The sequence below is a fragment of the Canis lupus genome, chromosome 30 (assembly GCF_003254725.2).
Source record: "Canis lupus dingo isolate Sandy chromosome 30, ASM325472v2, whole genome shotgun sequence".
NCBI lineage: Eukaryota > Metazoa > Chordata > Mammalia > Carnivora > Canidae > Canis > Canis lupus.
The window spans coordinates 16,825,350-16,844,565 of NC_064272.1; the positions used below are offsets into that span (position 1 = coordinate 16,825,350).

Genomic DNA, 19,216 nt, shown 5'->3' on the forward strand with positions numbered 1-19,216 from the left:
ATAAATACTACTCTACTAAGGAAAAGGTGAAAGGCTACCTCAGAACATACATTGAATATAGTACATACTTATCTTTAATCTTCTGTTTCTTTTAAAAAGTTAGTTCATAACTAAAGATATTGGTTTTAACATATGTCCCGATAGCTGGATCTAAAGGAAACGAGACCTATGTAACATAATCTACCAGGAAGTGATATGCATAATTATCAACTGAAGCTGCCTAAAATTGTATAAACTTTATTTCCAAATTTTAGGCTAGGAGTGGCTTTAAGCTTTAAAAATTTTATTAATAAACCATTAAAAAGTCAAAAAAATTTTTCTGGTTATCCTGCCTGCAGATGGACAGATACTTGTATATTTCCTTTCTTACATAAAAGATAGAATACTCTATATATTATTTTTTCACTTAAAAATACATCCTGGAAATCACTGCCTGTCAATTTAGAGATCTTCTTCATCCTTTACAGCTACATTGTACTTCATAATGTGGATGTATCATAATTAAGTATATTTTTGGGACACCTGGGTGGCTCAGCGGTTGAGCGTCTGTCTGCTTTCCGCCCAGGGTGTGATCCTGGAGACCTGGGGTCGAGTCCCACATCGGGCTCTCTGCATGGAGCCTGCTTCTCCCTCTGCCTGTGTCTCTGCCTCTCTTTCTCTCTGTGTCATCAATAAATAAATAAAATCTTTAAATAAAATGAATTAAAAAAAAGTATATTTTTGAAGCCTATTTCAGCTTAAATGTTTAAATCATAGTACATATTTTCTGGTCTCAATGACCTTAAATTCATTATCACAAGATCTCCTTTATAAGTACTTATTTAGCTTGTTTCAAGACTATGGTGTTGCGGGATAAAAGTGAAAAAAAAAATCTGTAATAATCATAATGCATAATTATCAATCAAGATATAAAATAATGTATCCTTAATCTAAAAGCAAATACACTGAGTACTCATACCTATCTTCATTTCTAAATACGGCCCAAACAACAGCTACTGCTATGCATAGTCCAGAGAGCAAAATAAGTCTCACTTCAATGCTTTTGCCACGAAACATAAACCTAAAAAATAGACTGAAATTAGTTACTCTGTAGATGAAATACAATGTTCACTTCAACATGAGAAATGACAAATGTTAACCATAGTCATAAGAAAGCTATTGAAATATCAATTTAAAAGTCATGATTTGAGTACAACAAATGATATATCAAAGAATATTTGACACAGACATAATGAAAATGTTCTATATCTATGCTGCCCAATACAGTAGCCACTAACTCCATATAGTTATTTAACATCTGAAATGTGGCTGAGACTGAAGAACTGAATTTTTAAATTTAAATTAATTTAAATTTTAATAGTCACAGGTATATTGGATCACACAGGTTTAAAATACCACTTCTTAAAAAAATAAATAAAATACCACTTCTTTCCCCTGTTCTATTTCAAATTACAAATACCAACATTATAGGATTCCTTGTAAGAGATACATACGTGCATTGTCCACATGGTATCTTACGAATTAGTGCAGCAAGACAGTTGTACAGACTCATTGCTGATGCTATGCAGAAAATTGCTATCATAACATAAACTAGAAAAAAAAAGACACTAAATTATATGAGAACAGAAGAAAATATGATAAGAAAATATTTTTACAAGCAATATTAATGCAGCTTTCTTAGTGAATCGTTGTTGATACTTTCAATGCTGGGACCATACTATAATCTGAATTGGTTACTAAGCTGAAAATATTTAGATCCTGAGTTTTACTGAAGAATGGGTATTTTATGTGTTGTTTTAGTTCCATTACACACTGGTAGGACTGTTCAAGGGCTACATTTTCTATCATTCAATGATTCAAACATGTCTGTTAAAGCTGTCTATGAAGTGAGTTGTAGACACTTGTAAGTACTTACATCTAAGGAATAGACAAATTAAGGAAGTAGTATAAACATTTTTAAAATGCAGCTTAGGGATGAGAACTGACACCTACCTTAGACATTAATCATGCTATATTTCCCTATCGTGTAATTTACCTCTAATAACTTGACCTGTGGTAAAAACCAAATCCATTTAAACAAACCACTTTATGATATGAAGCTAAGGTAGTTAAAACTCACAAATATTTTTCTATATTAGCTATACTTTTTTGACAATTATTTAAAATTACATTTGATCTCCTTATTCTCAAAAAGGGGAAGAAACTGTTGTACTCTAAAATAAAATACTCGTTTCTCAAAATTTCACAATGGAAATACAAATTTTACCTGAATTTTTTCATATTTCACTAACTTTCAGAAAATTGAAACTCTGCTCTGTAGGTGAGAAAGAAAGAGTAATCTAGAGACAGTAGTAAAGGATAGCCCCCCTTCCTTCCTTCTTTCTTTTTTAAAAATCAATACAGCTTTTATGTCATCTTTAAAATGTCATAGAAAAATCATCCAGCATCTTGCTGTTTATGTGGCTGGACAACTTAGATCTTATTCAGGAGTCTGCAGAAGTGTTCCTTTTTCGGAAACACAGATACAAAAAATAAAAAAATAAAAAATAAAAAAAATACATTTGAAAAAAAGAAAGAAAAACATACCATCCAAAATTTTCTGATATCCTTGTTTTTAAATATTGGCCACTTTCCAATTCTGAACTTGGACAAATTACTTTTTTAGTCCCCTGTTATTTGTTAACACTAGTTACATATGGTAATGTGAACGGTAAAAGAAAGTAAAAAAACTGCCAAGTTATGTTTGGTAAGTCATCCACCAAAGGCTGCCAACTGAGTTTTAAAACTTAGGTAGAAATCATGCTCCTGAGACCCTAATAGAGTTTTAAGTATTTCATTCAATGTTACATAGGAAAATGATTAGGCATGAGAAAGTATCCGGTTAATATAACCACCTGTAGTTACTTTCTTGAGCATGACTTAAAATGGTAAGGGGAACCTTAGCAATTTGATATATTTTTATATATTAAAAATGGCAGCAACTTTAGCCTTTAGGAATCATTTGGAGGTACATTAAATCCTGTAGTATCACGTCGATTTTGTCAGTCATAATTAAACCCCATGTCCCAGGTTTAATAATTTTCCCACTAAAAAAATTACATTTATAAACAAGGTCAACTTTTTAAATACCAGTAAATTTAAGGAAATTTCTCACCAAAAATGAAAACATGCTTTAGGGGGGGTAGAGGACTTTTTTTCCTATCAAAGACCACTAATTAATTGACTGAGGGTCAGACACAAACAACTGAAGGCTGGTATTAAATTAGAAAAATTAACTGCACAATGATAATGTAATATAAATAACTATCCTAGTACCCACTCTCCCAGAAACAAATTGAAATATGAGTGACATTCAAATAATTCTTTTTTCTAACTGAAAATGTATGTCATAGGTCTAGTTTTTAATGCTGCCACAGGACAGGAGGAATTGGAAAATAGGCTGAAACTAACCCGAGTGCCTCAGTTTTCTAGTCCAGAAAATTGTGCTAATCTTCTCCAAATAAGCACTGGAGCCTGTGGTGGTTTTTACAAAGTGTTTTTGCTAGTTCTTACCAAGTACATTTCCCTTTTCCCTGGTCTCCTCCTCTTTATGTTGTGCATTGGCTAGAGATGGCAAATTTCCATTCTTTCAGACCACTAACACGATTCTCCAGGGGATGGGCAAGCCCTTAGAGTTTCTACCCCACCTTCTTTTTTTTTTTTTTTTAAATCTCTACCTTCTTAAAGGGAAAGTACCCATTACTTTCTGGACCATAGGCAAGTACTTGTGTGTCTTTACATGTAGCACAATCCTGACTATTGATTCAAGTAAAACAAAATCTGAGTGATACATCTTGAATTGCACACTGACAAAGGAACAAACCACACTTTGAGGGTAAGGAGAGGCAATAAATTAGTAATTTGAATATTTTCTATTTCATGTAACTAAATACAGTTACCAAGAGGTCCTTAAACTGTTGCTTAGATAAGAGGCTCTCCATCTCCAGCTTTACCTGCAGAGAGGAAAAATTAGGGGCCACCACAATTTTTTTCTGAGTCATCCATGAAGAAGTATTCTTATTTCAAAGACATAGTATATTTTTAATCTGAGTATTTTTTATCCCAGAGTGATGGAGATCTAACACTTCTGATAGTTTAAAAAGTTAACATCACTTTAATTATTTGCTTAAGCTTCCCAGGTATAATATCTTAAATCTAGTGAAGTAAATGAAAAACTTGTAGGCTGAAAGTAGCAAATATGAAATATGACTTCTTAAAAAAAAAAGAAATATGACTTCTTACCCAACCATTTGTAGAAGAAATAAAGTAAGACCATCATAACACAGCAGACAACCACAAATATTACAACTGTTAGAGGACTAAAAGTTAAATATTCGTCCTTCTTTCTCCTCGTTTCTCTATCTTCAGTGTTTGTCACTGCCTTCATGCTCTCCCTGTATAAACACACACAGGAACTTCAGCCAATCTCTGCCAAGTACAGTTATTTTTAAAATCTATCTCCAATACCAACATAAATTTGTTTCTGACTACAAAGTAATAATACTTTAAAAACAGTACACCAAACAGAAAGTACTTAATCTAGGGATGCCTGGGTGGCTCAGCAGTTGAGCATCTGCCTTCAGCTCAGGGCATGATCCTGGTATGGGGATTGAGTCCCGCATCAGGCTCCCTGCGAGAAGCCTGCTTCTCTATCTATGTCTCTGCCTCTCTCTGTGTGTTTCATGAATAAATAAATAAAATCTTGGGGAAAAAAAAGTACTTAATCTAGAAAGTAAAAAGTTCCTACAATTTTACCCTCCAGAGATGATCTGTTATTAACCACTAACTTTTGAAACAGCATTTTTTTCCAGAAGCAAAATTGGGAAAAAGTGTCAATTTTTGGCATCTGTCATTGCAAACAGATACATTTAAAGCTATTTTTATTCCAGTGAAGGATTTATACATTCATATATATTATAATGAAAATTTTATATATTCCTATTTAGTGTATCAGTTCTCCAGGTGGAATGCTTTAATTTTTTTTTTAAAGTTTTATTTATTTATTCATGAGAGACAGAGACAGAGAGAGAGAGAGAGAGAGAGAGAGAGAGAGAGGCAGAGACTCAGGCAGAGGGAGAAGCAGGCTCCATATAGGGAGCCTGATGTGGGACTTGATCCTGTCTCCAGGATCATGCCCTGGGCCGAAGGCAGTGCTAAACCGCTGAGCCACCCAGGCTGCCCGGTAGAATGCTTTAAAGGAAAAGACAAGGATACCTGAGTCGCTCAGTCAGTTAAGCATCTGCCTTCAGCTCAGATCATGATATCAGGGTCCTGGGATAGAGCCTGTCTTTATTCTACTTTTAGAATTGGCCACCTCAATTTCAAAATCCATAATGTTGAAAGAGAATTTTAAAAGCAGCAATAGAAAATAGTTACATACAAGGAAAACCCCAGAAAGGCTATCAGCTGATTTTTCAACAGAAACCTTGCAGGCCAGAAAGGAGTAACATGATATATTCAGAATATTGAAAGGAAAAAATCTGTAGCCAAGAATATCTAGCAAGGCCATCATTCAGAATAGAAGGAGAGATAAAGAAGTTCCCAAACAAAAGTTAAAGGAATTCATCACCACTAAACCTGCTCTAACAAGAAATGTTAAAGGAGACACTTTGAGTGGAAAGGAAAGACCATGAGTAAGAAAAGTAGGAAGCACAAAAGCAGTAAAAATAAGTGTGTGTGTGTGTGTGAGTATATATGTATGTACACACTTATCAAGGGACTCTCAAAATAAGGACGTAAAGTATGACACCATATACCTAAAACATGGGAGGTTGAGAGAGGAGTAAAGAATGAGTACACACTTAAGTAATCATCAACTCAATATAGACTGCTATATGCAGAAGATATTATATACAAACCTAATGGCAACCACAGGTCAAAAACCAGTAAAACATACACAAAATAAAAAGAGAAAGGAATCCAAGTTTATCAATAAAGAAAGTCTAATTATAAGAGAAGAAACACAGAAGAACCACAAAAAAATCCATAATACAAGCAACAAAATGACATTATAAGTACATATCTATCAATAACTAACTTTGAATGTGAATGGTTGAAATGCTCTAATCAAAAGACACAGGGTGACAGAATGGATTAAAAACGCAAGACCCATCAGTATGCAATAGATGAATCTCAACAAGAGACTCATTTTAGACGTAAACACACATGCAGGTTGAAAGTGAAGGGAAGAAAAAGCATTTATCATGTAAATGGGTATGAAAAGAAAGCCAAGGTAGAAATACTTACATTGGACAAAATCGACTTTAAAATAAAGGCTATAACAAGAGACAAAGAATGACATTATATAATAATAAAGGGGACAATCCAACAATAAGCTGTAACAATTGTGCATATTTATACACCAAACATGAGAGCACCCAAATACATAAAACAGTTATTAACAAACATAAATAAGCAATAGTAATACAATAACAGTAGGGGACTTTAACACCCACTTACATCATAGGACAGATCATCCAAACAAGAAATCAACAAGGAAATGGTGGCTTTGAAAGATGCACTGAACCAGATGGATTTAAGATATATTCAGAACACTCCATCCTAAAATAGCAGAAAATATATTCTTTTCAAGTGCACATGGAACGTTCTCCAGACTAGATCACATATTAGGCCACAAACAAATCTCAATAAATTAAAAAAGATCAAGGTTATATCATGCATCGTTTCTGACCACAATGCTATGAAACTGGAAATCAACCACAAGAAAAAAATCTGAAAAGATCACAAGTAAACATGGAGGTTAAATAACATGCTACTAAACAACGAGTGGGTCACCTAAGAAGTCAAAGAAGAAATCAAAACTCACATGGAAACAAATGAAAATGAAATCAAAACAGACCAAAATCTCAGGGATGCAGCAAAAGCTGTTGTAAGAGGGAAATTTATAGCCTACCTCAAGAAGCAGGAAAAATCTCAAATAAACCACCTTATCTTACACCTAACAGAGCTAGAAAAAGAAGAAAGAAACTCAAAACAAAAGAAGGAAGGAAATAATAAAGATCAAAACAGAAATAAAAGAAATAGAAACTAAAAACAACAACAACAACAACAACAAAACAGATCAAAGGAACCAAGGGCTGGTTCTTTGAAAAAAATCAACAAAATTGATAAACCTTTAGCCAGACTCATAAAAAAAGAGAGGACTCAAACAAAATCACAAATGAAAGAGGAGAAATAACAACCAATACTACAGAAATACAAAGGATTATAAGAGAATATTATAAAAAATTATATGGGAACAAACTGGACAACCAAGAAGAAATGGATAAATTCCTAGAAACATATAACCTTCCAAAACAGAATCAGGAACAGAAAAAAAACTTTTTTTGAGCTAAGTGTCTTTTTTTTTAAAAAGTATTTTATTTAAATTCCATTTGCCAACATACAGTATAACACGCTGTGCTTGGGACGCCTGGGTGGCTTAGCAGTGCTTACACAGTGCATTCCCATGAGCAGTGCACAGTGTCTGCCTTTGGCTCAGGGCATGATCCTCATCCTCAATCCTGGGGATTGAGTCCTGCATCGGGTTCCCTGTGGGGAGCCAGCTTCTCCCTCTGTCTGTGTCTCTGCCTCTCTCTGTCTCTCATGAATAAATAAAATCTTTAAAAAAAAACAACACCACCCTTTGCTCATCTCATCAAGTGCCCTCCTTAGTGTGTGTCACACAGCTACCCCATCTCCCCACTTTTCCCCTTCTGCAACCCTTTGGTTTATTTTCCAGAGTTAGGAGTCTCTCATGGTTTGTCTTCCTAATATTTCCCCATTCACAGTTCCCTTCTTTTCCTTATGGTCTCTTTCACTATTTCTTATATTCCACATATGAGTGAAACTGTATGGTCTTTCTCCAATTGACTTATTTCACTCAAGGAATAGAAAATTTGAACAGACTGATTACCAGCAAAGAAACTGAATCAGTAATCAAAAATCAAAAAAGTCTCAGCAAACACAAGTTCAGGACCAGAAAGCTTCATAGGTGAATTCTACCAAACATTTAAAGAGGAGTTAATACCTATTCTTCCTAAGCTATTCCCAAAAAAAAGAAGAGGAAGGAAAGCTTCCAAAATCATCCTGTGAGGCCAGCATAATCCTGACACCAAAACCAAATAAAGACTATAAAATAAGAGAAGGTCAGGAATAAGACAAGGATGTCCACTCTCATCATTTTTATTCAACACAGTACTGGAAGTCCTAGCCACAGCAATCAGACAAGAAAAAATAGTAAAAAGTATCTAAATTGGTAAGGAAGAAGTAAAACTTTCACTACTTGCAGATGACATGATGCTATATATTGAAAACCCAAAAGACTCCACCAAAAACTACTAGAACTGATATATAAATTCAGTAAGGCTGCAGGAAACAAAGTCAATTTATAGACATCTGCTGTATTTCTGTACACTAATATTGAAGCAGCAGATGGCTACCTGGGTGGCTTAGTTGGTTGTGTCCAACTCTTGGTTTTGGCTTAAGTCATGATCTCAGGGTCCTGAGATTGGGTCCCTGAGTCAGGCTCCATGCTCAGCATGGAGTCTGCTTGTCCGTCTCCTTTGCCCTTTGGCTCTCCCCATGTGCATTCTCTCTTTCAAACGAATGAATAAAATGTTTTGTTTTTTTTTTAAATGAAGTAGCAGAAAGAGAAATTAAGTAAACAATCCCATTTACAATTATACCAAAAATAATAAAATACCTGGGACCAAGAAGGTTAAAGACCTATACCCTGAAAACTATGAAAGAAATTGAAGGCAACACAAACAAATGGAAAGATATTCTGTGCTCAGGGATTGGAAGAACAAATATGTTAAAATGTCCATACCATCTAAAGCAAATCTACAGATTTAATGCAATTCCTATCAAAGTACCACCAGCATTTTTTGTAGAACTAAAACAATCCTAAAATTTATATGGAATCACAGAAAGACCCCAAATAGGCAAAGTCATCTTGAAAAAGAAAAACAAAACTGAAGATATCATAGTCCTGGATTTGAAGATATAATATAAAACTGTAATCAAAACAGTATGGTCCTGGCACAAAAGAGGACACATAGATCCAAAGAATAGAGGGACCAGATATAAGTCCATGATTACATGATGAATAAATTGTCAACATAGGAGGCAAGAATATGCAATGGTAAAAAGATTCCTCAACAAATGGTGTTAGAAAAACTGGACAGCTCCATGCAAAAGAATGAAACCGGACCACTTTCTCACACAATACACAAAAATAAAATGTTACCTTACATCTGTTAGATCAAAAGACAAGAAATATCAAGTTTGGTGAGGATGTGGAGAAAAAGGAACACTGTGCACTGCTCATGGGAATGCACTGTGTAAGCACTGTGGAAAACAATATGGAGATTCCTTAAAAAATTAAAAACAATTACCATATGATCCAGAAATATATAGAAACTACTAGATAATTACTCAAAGAAAATGAAAACATTTATTTGAAAAGTGTCTATTACAGCATTACTCACAATAGCCAAGATATGGAAGCAATCAACCCAAGTTTCCATCCATAGATGAATGGATAAAGATAAATGGATAAAGTATATATACAATAGGATAGGATATAAGTTAGCCCTAAAAATAAGATATTGCCATTTGCAACAATATGGATGAACCAAGAGAGTATAATGCTAAATAAATTCAGAGAAAAGATAAATATTATATAATTTCACTCATATGTAAAATTTTAAGAAACAAATGAACAAAGTAAAAAAACAAAAACAAGAAAATATACTTGTAAATACAGAAAGCAAACTGGTGGTTGCCAGAGGGGAAGAAGGTGTGGGGATGGGCAAAATAGATAAAGGGGATTAAGAGTACATTTTTCTTGATGAGCATGGAGTAAGGCATTGAACTGAATTGTACACCTTAAACCAATATAAACACTGTACGTTAACTAAACTGTAATTAAAATGAAAAATTTTTAAATTCCGTAATCCTGCAGGTAAAGAACTCCTTCTCTCCTAATATGGCTATGAAGGTAACAAATTCTCTGTTTTTGTCCATCATCATGTTTTATGAATAAAAAAGCTTATATGTATTCTTCTCCCATCTCCAATTTTCTTGAGGAAGAGCTTACCCTGACATGTATACAAAGCGTACCTTGCTAACTCAAAGTGTGGTCTGTGGGCCAGCAAAATCATTTGGGAGCTTCTTTTAAAACATGGAATCTTGGCCCCCATCCCAAGCCTACTAAATCTGAATTTTCATTTTAATGAGATCTCAAGATAGTTTGTATACATACTAGTTTGAAAAGCACTGCTCTAGAGAAGAAACAATTTACTTAAATAATTTACAATATATAGAAGTATATTGAGAATATAGATTAAAGGGGAAAACATTTTGAATGAATCAGGAGCTTTGGGGAAATTATTTACGAAGTTTCACCAAATAATCTAGAAAATGACCTTGGAGATCTTACATTATTAAAGATTAATAATGGAAAAAAATGCTTACATGAAAATATGTGATATATATATATATATATATACACACCCATGTATATGTGTATATAGATGTTGAATACATATGAACTATGTATATACATATATATGAATTGCATATATATGTGTATGTGTATATATATATATATGTTGAAACATGTTTTCCAAATATGGAAAATATTTAAAGCTCAATATTCTAGAAACCTACTATACTTGTTCAACCCTAAGATGTTTCTCTTGACGTGAGTCAATCAAATTTTAGTATTTTAAGAAATTATAAGTAATATTAACTTCATTTAGTTGCAAATAAGCCCTTTGTAATGGAACCTACAGATCAATTCATAAGATGAATATATTGTCCTTTATACATCAAATATGCTTTGAGCACATTTTTAAATTCAGAGTTCTAAATATGAACTGATTCCTTTTAACAATGTTGCCTGCTTTCATCCAGAGCCAGACATACATAACTGCAAGAAGACTGGCTTTAGGTTGTTACTGAACAGGGAAATCTAAATTTTCTGTACATTTGGAATTCATTCATTCATGCACTCATTCATTCATTCATTCATTCATTTATTTTTAAAGATTTTATTTATTCATGAGACACAGAGAGAGAGAGAGAGAGAGGGGCAGAGACACAGGCAGAGGGAGAAGCAGGCTCCATGCAGGGAGCTCGATGTGGGTCTCGATCCCGGGTCTCCAGGATCACGCCCTGGGCTGAAGGCAGGCACTAAACTGCTGAGCCACCCTGGCTGCCCTGGAATTCCTTTTTTTTTTTTTTTTTTTTTATGATAGTCACACACAGAGAGAGAGAGAGAAAGAGAGGCAGAGACACAGGCAGAGGGAGAAGCAGGCTCCATGCACTGGGAGCCCGACGTGGGATTCGATCCCGGGTCTCCAGGATCGCGCCCTGGGCCAAAGGAAGGCGCTAAACCGCTGCGCCACCCAGGGATCCCCTATTTTTAAATTAGAATATGAACATGCTTAGGGATGCCTGGGTGGCTCAGCGGTTGAGTGTCTGTCTGCCTTTGGCTCAGGGTGTGATCCTGGATTCCCGGGATAGAGTCTCGCATCAGGCTCCTTGCATAAGAACCTGTTCTCCTCCCTCTGCCTGTGTCTCTGCCTCTCTTTCTGTGTCTCTCATGAATAAATAAATAAAATCTAAAAAAAAAATGAACATGCTTCGTATCTTCAGAAATTCTAAAGCATTAAACAGCATGATGAGATCATACTGCAATGATTGCTCTCAGGAGGAACTAAAACCCCCTGTCCCACCTTCTCTTACTTATTTTCTTCTAATCTAAATAAATAGGCCCACAAGGACATCAAGTATTTTCATCTTTTCTGAGAGAGATAATTAAACATTTCAATTTTAAAATGTCTTTGATGTAGTTTCAATGCTAGCCTACCAGCAGAAGAGTCAGAGGAAGCTATAACTTCCTTCTCAGTGAAAAATTAAATGACCTACAGGAGGACAAACCTATAATCAGATCTTAATAGCACTATATTCTGAGGTCAGGTAAAATTTACATGTTGTTACATGATTGATTATCAAACAATAATTTTTTAGCCATTTAGCACAAAAACACTGAAGTTTACTTAAACTTACAATTCAATTAGTCCACTCCAGTATCCTCCTAATGCCACAGTGAACACAGCAATTACAAAAATAACCACCATAGTATAGTCAAAGTTAGGCCATGATGGAGAATACATTTTCACAGTAATGTTATCTCCAAGAGTCTGAAAGACAAAAAAAGAAAAAACAAAACAAAACAGAATTAGTTTTCTATTCCAGTATATGGCAGCAATGTTCTAATTTCACTCTGAAACAGACACTACAGAGAGTCAAGAACTTTTTGACAACATGATGTATTCTCTTGTCAGAATTATGAGGCTATGCTTTGGTTTATTAAATCTTGAAAGTTCAGTGTTCCACACAGTGACATCTTGTCCAGGGATTTATGGGTAAGATAAATGATATAACACAGAGCCTATTAAAGAAGTCAGGACAAATAAATATTCTAAAGTGAGGGCTCAGAAACACCTTGTGCTCTCTGAGAGGTGAACTCTTCCCAAATAAAGACTTGATAAGGCCTTTATAGCTTCTTGTTAGCAAATGGAGCATATATAATTTATATTGAATATCAAGTGTTAAAAGTGAAGAATTGTACTATGTATAAACTTTGTATAGTATGTAATTACTAATTTACCTGCTTCATATCTATGAAGTCTTTACGGCTTATAAATGCAATCAGTATTTTCACATCATGAAATTCAGATTTGTTCCCTGAGGGTGGAAACTAAAAGAAAAAAAAACATATTATGAAAACTTATGAGCTACTAATTACAGAATAAAATACACCTTATTCCTGTATTGCTATTTATTTGAGATTTTATTTACTTAACAGAGAGAGAGAGAGAGAGAGAGAGAAAGAGAAAGAAAGCACAAGTAGGGGGAGTGGCAGGCAGAGGGAGAAGCAGTCTCCCTTCTGAGCAGGGAGTCTGATGTGGGGCTTGATCCCAGGACTCTGGGATCACACCCAAGCAGAATCAGACATTTAACTGACTGAACCACCCAGGCACCCCTCAAATTATTCCTTTAAGTATTAATATTATATCTTTTTTAAAATTATAAAACAAAGTTTCACATGTTCTTCCTTGATTTCCAGTTCTCAAACTGGAATCCTTTAGCATAAACTTAAACTTACTTACAAACAGGAATATCATATATATATATGTCTGTGCGTACATACAACACTGAGGTTTAATTAGACTTACGCATACACACATTCCTAACAAAGTCTTGCCCACTTTAGGAACAGAAAAGAAACTACAAAGTTTTTTTTTTTTTTTTTTTTTAGAGATTTTATTTATTTATTCATGATAGTCACAGAGAGAGAGAGAGAGAGAGAGAGAGAGGGAGAGACACAGTCAGAGGGAGAAGCGGGCTCCATGCAGGGAGCCCGATGTGGGATTCGATCCCGGATCTCCAGGATCGCGCCCTGGGCCAAAGGCAGGCGCCAAACCGCTGCGCCACCCAGGGGTCCCAAAGTTTTCTAATTAATACCTATCATAGCCAGAATGTTTATTTTATTTATTTAAAAAATCACTATTATTTCTTTTTAAGTAAGCTCTACACCCAGCATGGAGCCCAAAGTGGGACTTGAACTCCCAACTCTGAGATCAAGACCTGAGCTGAGATCAAGAGTCAGATGTTTAACCAACTTAGTCACCTATATGGCCCCAGAATGTTTATTTTAAAAGAACCCTACTGTGAGATTATTCAAAATTCAGCCCCTAAACTACATACCCAAAATAATTCAATTCTTGTGAAATTTGATATATATCATGAGCTCAAAAGTTATTAAAGTTTTAAAACTTACTAGGACACTGTTATTGGCAACCAACAATGCTTCAGCACCTCCTGTTTGTGCAATTCTGGCTTTTTCAAGAATATGGCAGGTTCCCCACTTTACCACAACAGCTTTGCTCTTTATTCCATCAGGCGGAATATCAGAAAGGTTGCATAGTGGTGTGGTAGTCAGATTCATCAAACTGACAGAAGTCTGGAAAGAGAAATGTCTTTAACATAATAAACATATTCACAAAAAATGCATTCAATGACAAAGTATCAGTATTGGTTTAATACCAAGTTCTTTTAAATTCGAAATATTTTATGACAACCAGGGAAGTACTTTAAAATTCCCTGATTTGTTTTTCCCACAGAGAGAAAAATACTTGAGCCAAAACAATAAAACAATTACTGTTTATTGACCATCATATATTACAACTAGTTCACACACTACAACATAACAATCACTCATCTTCACCTTTCAATAATTTTATGTCTATATATAAGTAGTAACTTTGATTTACTTACTGCATTTTCTAGAGTATTCGGAAGAGATGTCCACTGAGGGTTATATAGCATGCAGTAGTCCTTAGATGGTAAAAGTTTGCCATTTCCAGACGCATGCAGGATTGCTTCCTGAGCAGCTGTCTAGGACACGAACAATAATTTTCAAACTGGATAATTTGATTTGCCAATAACCAAGGATTTTTCTTTTTAATTTTTATTTATTTACGATAGTCACAGAGAGAGAGAGAGGGGCAGAGACATAGGCAGAGGGAGAAGCAGGCTCCATGCACCGGGAGCCCGACGTGGGATTCGATCCCGAGTCTCCAGGATCGCGCCCTCGGCCAAAGGCAGGTGCTAAACCGCTGCGCCACCCAGGGATCCCTAACCAAGGATTTTAATAATGCTATTTATATATAGGTTTGACCACACTTCCGTAAGAGGGAAGGTCTTTCAATGAATTTATTTCTTCTTGTTTGAGGAAATACTGTAATTATACACATTTGCCCAGAACACATTCTTTGAAGGAAGTCACTTTCTTATGGGGACACAATTATAGCCCTTGTTATAAGGGCCATATCCTAGAGAAGATTGTTGCTATGCAATAAATTTTAATACTCCCTTAACAGCCTGAAACTTTCCTTCCCAATCTTTTATGAGTTATTACTTCATTGTTTATGTAAAATAAAAGACAATGCACTTGAAATCCCTCAACCTGTCTAGGATATCCACTGTCACCATTTTTATTTAAAATGTACTGGAGAAGCGCCTGGGTGGCTCACTTGGTTAAGCATCTGCCTTTGGCTCAGGTCACCATCTCAGGGTCCTGGCATGGAGCCCAATGTCAGGCTCCCTGCTCAGGGGAGAGTCAGCTTCTTCCTCTGTCCTTCCTCCCACTTATGCAAGTACGCATGCACTCTCTCTCTCTCAAGTAAGTAAATAAATAAATAAAATCTTAAAAAAGAAAACAAAATCATACTGGAAATCCTAGCCTCTGCATAGTCTCTGCAGTCAGATAACAAAAAAAGAAATAAAAGACATCCAAATAGGCAAGGAAGAAGTCAAACTTTCACTATTTGCAGACAACATGATACCCTAGAAAACCGAAAGACTCCACCAAAAAATTGCTAAAACTGATACACAAATTCAGTAAAGTCACAGGATACAAAATCAACATATAGAAATCTGTTGCCTTTCTATACACCAATAATGAAACAGCAGAAAGGGAAATCAAGGAATTGATCCTATTTACAATTGCACCAAAAACCACAAGATACCTAAGAATAAACATAACCAAAGAGGTAAAAGATCTGTATTTTGCTGAAAATTATAGAACACTTAAGAAAGAAATTGAAGAGGACCCAAAGATATGGAAACATTCCATGCCCATGGACTGAAAGAACAACTACTGTTAAAATGTCTATACTACCCAAAGCAATCTACAGAATCAATGCAATTCCCATCAAGATGTCACCAGCATTTTTTAGAACAAACAATCCTAAAATTTGTATGGAACTCTAAGATTCCGAATAGACAAAGCAATCTTGAAAAAGGAAAGCAAAGTTGAATGCATCATAATTCCAGACTTTAAGCTCTATTACAAAGCTACAGCCTTCAAGACAGTATGGTACTGGCACAAAAACACACATATAGATCAATGGAACAGAATAGAAAATCCAGAAATGTACCCTTAACTCTATGGTCAATTAATCTTCAACAAAGCAGGAAAGAGGGGCACCTGGTTGGCTCAGTTGGTTAAGCATTGGCCTTCAGCTCAGGACATGATCCCAGGGTTCTGGGATTGAGCTCCCTGTTCAGGGGAAGTCTACTTCTCCTTCTCCCTCTGCAATTCCCCTGGCTCATTTTCTCTGTCTCTCAAATAAAATCTTAAAAAAAAAAAAAAAAAGGAATAAAATCTTGCCATTTCAACGACATGGATGGAGCTAGAGTGTATTATGCTAAGCAAAATAGATCAAAGATAAAAAAGAGAGGGCAGCAGACCATAAGACAGACTCTTAACTATAGAGAACAAACAGGGTTGCTAGAGGGGAGATGGGCAGGGAGGATGGGTTAAATAAGTGATGGATTTTTTTTTTTAAGATTTTATTTATTTATTCATTAGAAACACACAGAGAGAGGCAGAGATACAGGGAGAGGGAGAAGCAGGCTCCATGCAGGGAGCCCCATGTAGGACTCGATCCTGGGCCCCCAGGATCACACCCTGGGCCAAAGGCAGACGCTCAACCAGTGAGCCAGCCAGGCATCCCTAGGTTAAACATTTTTGAAAACAATCCTTCATCAGTGAATTTAGTACTTCTTTTTTTTTTTTTTAATTTTTATTTATTTATGATAGTCACATACAGAGAGAGAGAGAGAGAGGCAGAGACACAGGCAGAGGGAGAAGCAGGCTCCATGCACCAGGAGCCTGATGTGGGATTCGATCCCGGGTCTCCAGGATCGCGCCCTGGGCCAAAGGCAGGCGCCAAACCGCTGCGCCACCCAGGGATCCCTGAATTTAGTACTTCTTAATGAATCTAACAAATGGCACATGATGATGTCAGTATGTTCCAGCATTAGTGATGGTGAATTTGATTAAGGTAGTGACTACAGGATTTCTCTAGTATAAAGTTTGGTTTCTTTTTTTTCCCCTGTGTGATTGGTTAGTAATCTGTAGCATGTCAACAGTTCAACAACCTCTCACCTAGTTTATAGCCTCCACGATGATCTATACCTGAATTTAATTTTATGTACTATGTCAGGGGTTGAGAAATGGTCATTGTTTTTTAATACTGTAATTCCTTCTACATGTATTAGCTAGTACTCTTTTAAAAAGCTTACTAGGCCACCTGGGTGGCTCAGTTGGTTAAGCATCTGCCTTCGGCTCAGGTTGTGATCCCAGGGTTTTGGGACAGAACCACACTGGGTTCCCTGCTTAGCAGGAAGTCTACTTCTCCCTCTGCCCCTCTCCCCCTGCTCATGCTCTCTCTCTCTCTCTCTCAAATATTTTTTTTAAATAAAAAAAAAAACGAACTTACTCTCTCCTACCATCTTTTGCTTAGTATCACCAAATGATCACTGATAAAAATTCAATGTAATGTAATTATTTGTTTGATATTTAAATTGTCCCAAATTTGGCCAGCAGAGCCTGTTACACCCAGCTCTTTGTAACCTTTTAAGAAGACCCCATTAGTCGTTGAGGACTTCCTTATTTTTGAGGGCATAAAGTGTCCTAGGCTGTCTTTATCTTTTACCTGCCACAGGTCTGGAACCAATCATTCTACTAAGTACCTTTTGGAGAAGAATGGTATTTAGATAAAGATTTGGGTTCTAATTGTGCACACTGCTGCTGAAGTGGTATAATATTTCTTTTTAAAAAATATTTACTTATTTATTTGACAGAGAGAAAGAGTGCACATGTGCACATATAAGTAGGGAGGGTGGCGGGCAGAGGAAAAGGGAAAAGGAGAAGCAGGTTCTGGGCTGAGCCGATGTGGGGCTCAATCCCCAGTCCTGGGATCATGACTTGAGCTGAAGGCACACACTTAACTGACAGAGCCACCCAGGTGCCCACCCCCCTTAAAGATTGATTGATTTTAAAGATTTTATTTATTTATTCATGATAGACATGAGAGAGAGGCAGAGACACAGACAGAGGGGAGAAGCTGGCTCCATGCCAGGAGCCCGACACGGGACTCCATCCCAGGACTCCAGGATCATGCCCTGGGCCAAAGGCAGGTGCTGAACCGCTGAGCCACCCAGGGATCCCCCTATTTTATTTATTTGACAAAGCGAGAGAGAGCGCGTGCGCGCGCACGCGTACACACACACACACACACACACACACGAAGGGGGAGTGGCAGGTAGAGGGAGAAGGAGAAACAATGAAGTGGTAATAATCTTCAAATAGACAACTGGTAGTATCAATCAAAAATTTTAATACATAGAATCCTGATTCATTCTCTACAAATGTATTACAGAGAGTGCAGAAAGAAACCCACATGTATATGGCAATTTATGACAAAGGAGGCAAGAACATACAACGGAGAAAAGACGGTCTTTTCAACAAATGGTGCTGAGAAAACTGAACAGCTACGTGCAAAAGAATGAAACTGGCCTCTTTTCTTTTCTTTTTTTTAAAGATTTATTTATTTATTTTATGATAGACATAGAGAGAGGCAGAGACACAGGCAGAGGGAGAAGCAGGCTCCATGCACCGGGAGCCCGATGTGGGATTCGATCCCGGGTCTCCAGGATCACGCCCTGGGCCAAAGGCAGGCGCCAAACCGCTGAGCCACCCAGAGATCCCTCTTTTCTTTTTTTAAAAAATATTTAAGTAATCTTTATATTCAACATAGGGCTCGAACTCACGACCGACCAATCATAAAAGCAAGAGTTGCATGCTCTTCTGAGTGAGCCAGCCAGGCAACCCAGACCACTTTCTAATACAACACACAAAAATAAGCTCAAAATGACTAAAGACCTCAATGTGAGACCTGACACCATAAAACTATAAGAAAACATAGGGGGATGCCTAGGTGGCTCAGTGGTTAAGCATGTCTGCCTTCAGCACAGGGCGTGATCCTGGAGAACCGGGATCGAGTCCCACATCGGGCTCCCGCACGGAGCCTGCTTCTGTCTCTGCCTCCCTCTTTCTATGTCTCTCATGAATAAATAAATAAAATCTTAAAAAAAAAAAAAAAAAGAAAAGAAAACATAGGCAGCAATTTCTGTCATCAGCTATAGAAACATTTTTCTAGATACATCTCCTAAGACAAGAGAATTAAAAACAACTAGGAAAATAAATAAATTAATTAAAAAAAAAAAAAAAAAACTAGGACCATACCCAAAT

The 19,216-nt window shown here is 36.3% G+C and overlaps 1 protein-coding gene across 8 annotated transcripts in view; it reads right to left on the reverse strand.

Annotated features, from left to right (window-relative positions):
* Positions 1 to 19,216, reverse strand: part of SPPL2A (signal peptide peptidase like 2A) — a 57,483-nt gene that overhangs the window by 23,498 nt on the left and 14,769 nt on the right. For 5 of the 8 annotated variants that reach the window (XM_049104090.1, XM_049104089.1, XM_049104088.1 and 2 more), the window contains exons 2-9: positions 14,392 to 14,511; positions 13,895 to 14,077; positions 12,722 to 12,811; positions 12,118 to 12,251; positions 4,282 to 4,433; positions 1,494 to 1,590; positions 959 to 1,060; positions 523 to 660 (exon numbers count right to left, since the gene is read on the reverse strand). In XM_049104090.1, coding sequence (XP_048960047.1) covers positions 523 to 660; positions 959 to 1,060; positions 1,494 to 1,590; positions 4,282 to 4,433; positions 12,118 to 12,251; positions 12,722 to 12,811; positions 13,895 to 14,077; positions 14,392 to 14,442 — 947 coding nt within the window. In that variant the 5' untranslated portion in view covers positions 14,443 to 14,511. The remainder of the gene's footprint in view (positions 1 to 522; positions 661 to 958; positions 1,061 to 1,493; positions 1,591 to 4,281; positions 4,434 to 12,117; positions 12,252 to 12,721; positions 12,812 to 13,894; positions 14,078 to 14,391; positions 14,512 to 19,216) is intronic. The other 3 variants (XM_035708780.2, XM_025472807.3, XM_025472805.3) reach the window with 1 other exon arrangement.